A 7,922-nucleotide genomic window follows, 5' to 3' on the forward strand; every position below is an offset into this window, starting at 1 on the left:
TGTTTGTGTTTTTCCTTCCCTGAGTAAAACTGAAGATCTTTTCCTGCCATTCATGCAATAATACAAATAGTTTGTAGTGAAACGTTGTGTTTGTCATACGGGAAATGTGTTGATGATAAAAGTTAGTTGATGAAAGGTGAACTGCAGCAGACTCAGTGCATGGCTTCAAACATTAATAAAAAACCCCAAAAACAAAAGTCCTCATGAGAACTCCTCATTATTATTCATCCAAACACCAGCTGTTTCATCAAAACTGAACTAAAAGTCACTCCTCAGTTTAAAACTGGTACACTACATGCTGACTCTAAACAATCCATCTTGCCTGCCTGCAGAGCAAATTTCCCTCAGGGGACAATAAAGTTAAATTAATCCAAATATTTCATTGTCAACAGGTGAGATTCTGTCTAGCAGATAAAAAGTTTTCAAGTTCAGTTTTTTTGGGGGGTTGTTGCATTGCAGAATCATGTCTTCATGATGCTTCTGAAGCACAACAACACAAATGACAACACGTGGACAACACAACCACATTCTGTATTATATACAGTCATGGAAAAAATGACTAGACCACCCTTGTTTTCTTCAGTATCTTGTTCATTTTAATGCCTAGTGTAGAGGCAGGGATGTGTGTTGTCACTGTTCAGTCGGGGTCGTGGGTGTGTTTTGATGTGTGTGTGGGCGGAGCTGTTTGTCTGTGGGTGTGTGACTGTGGCTGAATGATTGCTTCACAGATACCACCTGCACCTACCTGTGAACTTTGTTTGCTTGTTGCAGAGAGAGGGAGAGGTAGGGTGCCATATTTTCTATCATAGCCTACAAGTTCATTATTGCCACATGTATGTTTTTTGTTTTTTTGTTGAAATAAACACGCTCAGCTGCAGTAATGGCTTCATGCTTCTTCCTTGGAGTCAGTGTGTCAGACAGAGCCCTTTTTTCTCCCCTCAGTGACTCATTTAGTCTTGATGGTCACATTACACCTGATACCACTAAAGATATGATACCTGAAGACAACGGCACGACAAGAAAGGCAGGTGATTACATAATACTCTGTGTCCTATTTGACATGCTTCAGCTTCATTGTATTTCCAGGGTATATAAGAGGACATTTCATGTCATAAGCACCACTGCACATGTAAAGGCCTGGAGTGGTTTCCTGTTTACATTCAAGCCATAGCACAACTCAGACGTTGTCACCTCTCACATAATGCCTCAAACAAAAGAATTGTGTGAAGCCACAAAGGCAGCCATCTTGGCACTGCTGGAAAGTGGCACGAGTGAGAGACAGGTAGTGAAAAAATTGAAGATCTCCAAGACAGCCGTTCATTACACCAAGAAAAAACAAGCCCAACATGGTGCTACCAAATTGGTAGCTGGTTGCGGCAGGAAACGTCTTTCTACCCCACGAGATGACCGAGCACTTGTCACAACCCGGTAAATAGATTATGACAAAAGAGGGGAGACGAACAGCTATTGCCAGATTTAAGTGTTACTTTTATTAACTGCTTAAATTAATCCTTCCAAAGTGAGATGTGTAAGTCAGTGATATCAGTCGTGTAGGTGCAGATGCCTGGATGCGATGTGGTGCCAGGTGTTGTCTGATGTGGAGCCCAAACCAAAATGCCACAAGCATGACCAGAGAGAGCAGGAGCTGAGGGGTTGGCCCTTCTGTAGCCTGGGAGCGCTGGGCCCGAGCGCGCCAAGCAGGTAGGACCACCCACTCAGTCTGCAGCAGTCTAGGAGACCTGAGGAAGCAGAACACGACACAGACAGCCAATGTGCTCAACCAGCATACTGGGTGGGGCCGTCACACACTCATCTGTTCCTGTGTCAGGAATCGTGGTCAGACCTCCAGGGACCATAGAAATGAGTGGGCACTGTGGAGGAATGTGACTTGTTGGGCAAAGACAGTTCGAAACTGACTTCTTGAAGCTGGTCTGAAGTCACAGAGGGGATGGAAGATCAGGACAAAACATTTAAAGTGTAAAGTGCAGCAGTATGAGAGCATGTTGCAGACAAACTGGGTTTAATAACTTGTGCAAGCATGAGAACTACCAGCCAAACAGCTGCGTTTCATTTTTAAAGCAGAACTAAAAACCACACGTTTTCCTGTCAAATATAAATTTGGTTCCTTGAACACTTTCACACTTCCTTCTCAGCCTTCGGATAAAATTGATGCTCAACTTGATGCTTTGTGAAAAATGAGCAGAAGAACACAAAGACTGGCTGATGGATCTTTATCTGTGGGTAAGAAACTTTATAATACTCTGAAACTGAATGAAGTTCTGATGGCTGCCAAGAATTACTTTTACAGTTTTGAAATTAATTATAAAAGGTTTAAAGTACTGAATGTAGATCTGCAGACTAGAGATGAAACTGTTGTTTGAAATAATTGAAAAGTAATTTAGTATTGAATTGATTAATTGTTTCAAGATGAAGGTAAAATGCCAAATATGTGCCAGTTGAAGCTCCTCAATGGTGCTGATGCATTTACTGAATATATAAATACGTACAGCACATACAGCATATATGATTTATCTGATTGGAAACAGAATGTATTTGGGTTTTGAATCAAACACGACTTTTACAGATTCTGTGCTCAAGAAAACAGTCAGACTTTTTTTTTCTTTCTTTGAGATAAAACAACAAACTGATTATTGAAAGTAATAGAAGACAGATTTATTTGAGTAAATGAAATAAATATGTGCACCTCGACAAAAAAAATCCCCAAACAAACCATTTAATTTAGACAGAAAATCTGTGTTTAATCTATTATGTCCATCTGTACAACAAAACCCATTGAACTGAGACATAACATTTATGTTTAATCTGAATATCATTAAGAGGAAGTCAAGGGAGACGATGACTATGTTAATGCAGCAGTTTGCTCTGTGGAGCAAAAGGAAACCATTCCAGGTGAACAATGCATGTCAGAAATATAATGTGACTGTTCAGCAAACCATTCTTTTTCTTCATACAGACATANCCTGCCTTCACCCTGAGTCAGCTGGGATAGACTCCAGCCCCTCCAAGACCCTAGTGAGGATTAAGCCACGTATAGATAATGGATGGAACTTGTACTAAAGTAGTCGTTTAACAGCAAGTGAAAACAAGTAAATGTGTAAAAGTGGAATCATTAATAAGGGATTACACCGAGACAAAGCAAAAACTTGACTAACTGATGTCAGTTAGGCTGCACTCCCTTTCAAAATAGTCTGCTTGTGCTGCTCCCAGCTCTCCTGCCATGTTCGTGACAGTCCCTGGAAGTCAGCGTTGGCAATTTTAACCCTGCACAGAGAGCAAACATGTCAAACTGGCCTTTCATTCATGTTGGGGATGACCAGTGGCGATGAAAGTTGGGCAACAGCAGTTTTCAGAGGAGTAGGTCTTCCAAACTAAAGAAGGTGCACTGAGAGATAATCAGACTCTCAAACTTAAACGTTGTTTTTTTGGAGAGAGAGAGAGACAGGAAATGTGGAGAAGGGCATGCAGCAAATGATCTGTGGGACGGACTCGAACCACGGTTGCTGCTTTCAGCTCCTGTACATGAGTCACTTGCTCAACCTGTTGAGCTACCAGGACTTCCTCTTCTATCGTAACACCCTGAGGGAGAACATTTGACACACATCACCTCAGTTGTAACGCATGCATTCATGCGGAGCCCCAGACATGACATGGTCAAAATAAAATTAAATCGTGACCACAATATCGCTATAATGTGCACAAAACACTAATTCGTTCCCACGTTATAGCTAAATTGTGGCCACGAAATAAGTACAACGTGCGCACTAAATACTAATTTGTGGCCATGAAGTAATGTGTGCACGAAATATTAATATCGCTCCTGGACGACTGGGTAAGCAAATCGAGCGCACCTTCTCTGCAGTGCCCTACTTACAATCACACCGGTTTTTGGTTGCACCCCCACAATCGTAGCTCCCCACCAACCCTCACTGCCAGTTTGGCTCACCGTGACCTCCTCCCCAAGACAAAATTCTGCTGAAAAGGCCGCCGACAGAAAAAAAATCCACTGCGGATTGCTTGTGGTGCTTGGCGAGCTTACAGAACAGAACTTCTAGGGAACGTAGCAAATAGTGGCAGGAGCACTGGGAGCGGTGCATCGCTGAAGAAGATGACTCCTTTGAAGGTTCTAGCAGCAATGTTTGAACCAGGCCTTGATTACTTGTTTATAGGCGCAGTCAACGACGCTATGAAGAGCGGTGGGAAGGCAGATCGTTCAGTCCTTGGAGATGCTTTGTCATCAATAAACTCAGAATATCACTGAGGATTTAAAGTGTTCACTTATTGGGCTGTCATGGACCAATGACAATGCAAAGAGGAGACGTTGTACGGAGGACACTATGACAGAGCATGCACGTTTGGTTTTATTAACTCTGACTGCTAACGCCTTATGTTTATATTTTTTGTTCAGCAGGATTCTTGCAGGACAAGAAAGCACACGGCCGCCTTCGCCGCTATCAGCAACTGGCCTGTGGTTTGGGGACTGTATGTTTGATTTTGCTACTGGGCGTCATAGCAGGCTGTATCTACAGTAAGTATGCAAAAACCAGCAGTGTATGCATAAGCTTATACAGTCATCCTCCAATGTATTCCTACCCTTCCATTAAAGAAAAGGCAAAATTCACAAAAGTCACTCAAATAACTAGAAACTGAAAACAGTAATAATAATTAAAAATTTGCTAAATTATGATTGAGTGAAATGAGACATTGCTTTTGAATTGTGGTTGAAAAGAATAATTTAAAAAAAAAAAATTGTCCAGGACAAATGAGAGCACTTTGCTGATGAGCAGTGAAATCCAAACATACAGGTGCAGACGTCTGACTGAGAGTTACAGAAAACACCTGATGGCAGTGATTGGCTCAAAGGGTTGTTCAGCTAAATGTTAGTTTACGGGTCCCATCATGCTTATTTGCTCTTTTTTTATTTTATTTTTTTTAATGTATATATTTTTGTTGAACCACAATTCAAAAGCAATGTCATGATTTTCATAGAATTTTTATTTGTCATTACTTTTGTCAATTTCAACTTATTTCAGCTGTTTTTTCCTTCTTTAATGGGAAGGTTGAATAAATCTGAGGACGACTGTATTTTGAAATGTCACTAGTTTTATTACGTAGCCATTATTTGACAGGAGTCATACATTTGCAGCAGTCAGAAGCTCAAAATGTTGTTTCAAGCAAGTTTCTGCTTGTATTTTTATTTTATTTTTATTTTTTTTTAATATTTATCACGAACAGTGTTTGTTTCTGGACACAATACTGAATACAGATAAATAGGCCAGAAGCAGGTCATTGAAAACACTTCAGTTGGGTTCTTGAATACATGTCTTTTTCAACATTTACGGCACATTGCGCATTAATGAAGCTGGTTGTACTGCACGTTTCAACAGTCCAGTCACTCTACCAGTCAGTCTAAAAGAGAAAATAACCTGATTTTGTTTCTTAACATCAAAACGGAGAGAGAGAGGAAAAAAAGGACATGCAAATTTCGATAAATGTCACGATCAACAATAGCAACAGTAACTCTTGACCACATGTTTTATAGCTTTGTGATTATTTGTTTTTGTTGCGCGCAGTACATCCCTGGAATAAATGCAAATCAGCTAAAGATTGGTCACACTAGCGAGCTGTAACTGAAGGCTTCAGGCATCAGGTTTTAACACGATTCTACATGTACAGTCCAGATGCCATGAAGGATGACTACGACATCAAATCCTCAGTTGCAAGAAAAACAAAACAAAACACAGCAAATATATTGTTTTATTCGTGTTGGAGTAATGTTTACTTATGGCTACAGTGGCCTGCTGTTTTTGTGAATTTAAAATATTTGCATCTTTTCTATGAACCGGTGAACCTTTGGCTAAGTGTTAGATTGGCAGTGTGAGTTATAAAATACTGAAAGATGAGGGCGAGCACATTGTCGGTTTTAGTCTTTTGTGGGATTTCCGTTGATCTTATAGATTAAAAAACAAAAACACATGGGTATTTGTCATGGGGGCTGCAAGGTGGCTTAGTAGTTAGCATCGTCGCCTCGCAGCTAAATCGTTCGTGTCCCGGTGAGGACACCCGGGATCTTTCTGCGTGTAGTTTGCATGTTCTCCCCGTGCAGCGTGGGTTCTCTCCGGGTTCTCCTGCTTCCTCCCACACAGTCCAAAAACATGTTGAGGTTAATTGGTGATTCTAAATTGTCCGTAGGTGTGAATGTGAGTGTGCTTGGTTGTCTGTCTCTAAGTGTAGCCCTGTGATAGACTGGTGACCTGTCCAGGGTGTCCCCTGCCTTCACCCTGAGTCAGCTGGGATAGACTCCAGCCCCCATGACCCTAGTGAGGATTAAGCGGTGTATAGATAATGGATGGCTGGATGAATGGATGAATGGGTATATTTCATCTCCTAAAGCTGAGAAACGTGAAGCAGAACAGCAGCAGGTACCTGTGATCAGTGGCAAAATGACAAACACGCAATAAAAAAAGAACAAAACTGTACTATTATTATTACTGTCCCTTAAAAAGCTCATTTTCATTTTGCAGTTTCTAGGTTAAATAATGTGAGTGATGTAAGTCAGCTGAACCACATAAGAGACAACCAAACCGCTTTAATGGCTGTCAATCGCAACCTGACAGAAAGCAACGACAAACTCAGCTCAGACAATGAGAAGTTGAGGAAGGACCACAGCAGTCTGACAGTCCAGTTAGACAACCTGAAACAAGACTATGCTGTCTTAGAAAACAACATCACCAACCTGACTGAGGCAAACTGGAACCTCACAATGCAAAACCAGGAGCTGGAGAAGGACAAGAAAAACCTAACAGAACAAATACAGAACATGGAGACGAGCTGGAATGAGCTCAACACCAGTCGAGCTCAGTGGACCATTGATGCCTACTGCCCAGAAAACAAAGGAAGTATGTTCACATCCCAGTAGCTACAAATATACTAATAATAATGATAGCAGTGTGCACTAATGTTATTTATTTATTGGTCTCTATTGTTGCAGATCGACAGTGTAAACCCTGTCAGGATGGCTGGGAAATGTCTGAGTCCAACTGCTATGTAATTCATAACACTGATAACTATGATGAGCTGAAAACCTGGGAAGAAGCTCAAGAAAACTGCAGAGGAAAGAATTCAGATTTGGCTGTTGCTGCTACTGAAGCACAAAAGGTAATGAGGAGAGTTTGACTTTTTTTTCTAACAGTATTCTTTGTAGACCTGAACACAGCCTGAGTCTGTTAGTTACAGTGTGTTTAGAGTAAAATATTTCAGCATCTCTGATAACTTTGTCCACGTTTTTCTTAGAACGTTGTCACTGGATATAGTTGGCCTGGAAACTATAATCAATACTGGATTGGCCTGAGAGCTGAAGACAATAAATGGAAGTGGGTCGATGGAACTGATCTGACTGAAAGGTAACAGACACATTCAGTAATTTAAATCACAAAATCCATCACTGTCAATCTAACCAATTCTTTCCTTCAGCTCCTGGATTCAACAACCTCCTCCTGAAGGTTTTTGTGCAGTTTCTGTCAATAATGCAGGATGGAGGGCAGTGAGCTGTGATATGAAGAACCGATGGATCTGCCAGAAGAAAGCTTTGTCTGTTTAAGTCAGCAGTCAGCTGGGTCATGATTATCAAAACCATGAAGACTTCTATGTCACATTAATCAAGTCTCTTGTTTCATTTGATATGAAAATGTAGGAGTGTGTGTGTGAAAACCTGGTAGTTTGATCATGTGGGTGTTTTCAGTCTGCTCCACTGAGAAAAATACAGTAGCTTACCTATCAGGGCAAATGTTGTTCATCTGTAACTTTACATTATCATTTTATTTGCACTGCAATAGATGCACGCACAAGTTTGATATCAGCAGACTGATAAAAGGAACCAGCAAAACTCTTCAGCTTCTTGTTTC

The 7,922-nt window shown here is 40.9% G+C and overlaps 1 protein-coding gene across 4 annotated transcripts in view; it reads left to right on the plus strand.

Moving 5' to 3' along the window:
* Positions 1-7,910, plus strand: part of LOC103369256 (asialoglycoprotein receptor 1-like) — a 14,133-nt gene extending 6,223 nt beyond the window's left edge. The window contains exons 3-7 of one of the 4 annotated variants that reach the window (XM_008297928.1): positions 4,427-4,546; positions 6,543-6,917; positions 7,010-7,176; positions 7,312-7,421; positions 7,492-7,910. In XM_008297928.1, coding sequence (XP_008296150.1) covers positions 4,427-4,546; positions 6,543-6,917; positions 7,010-7,176; positions 7,312-7,421; positions 7,492-7,618 — 899 coding nt within the window. In that variant the 3' untranslated portion in view covers positions 7,619-7,910. The remainder of the gene's footprint in view (positions 1-4,426; positions 4,547-6,542; positions 6,918-7,009; positions 7,177-7,311; positions 7,422-7,491) is intronic. The other 3 variants (XM_008297930.1, XM_008297931.1, XM_008297929.1) reach the window with 3 other exon arrangements.
* The last annotated feature ends 12 nt before the right edge of the window (positions 7,911-7,922 follow it).

The sequence above is a fragment of the Stegastes partitus genome, unplaced genomic scaffold (assembly GCF_000690725.1).
Source record: "Stegastes partitus isolate 25-593 unplaced genomic scaffold, Stegastes_partitus-1.0.2 Scaffold1259, whole genome shotgun sequence".
In the NCBI taxonomy this organism is placed as follows: Eukaryota; Metazoa; Chordata; class Actinopteri; family Pomacentridae; genus Stegastes; species Stegastes partitus.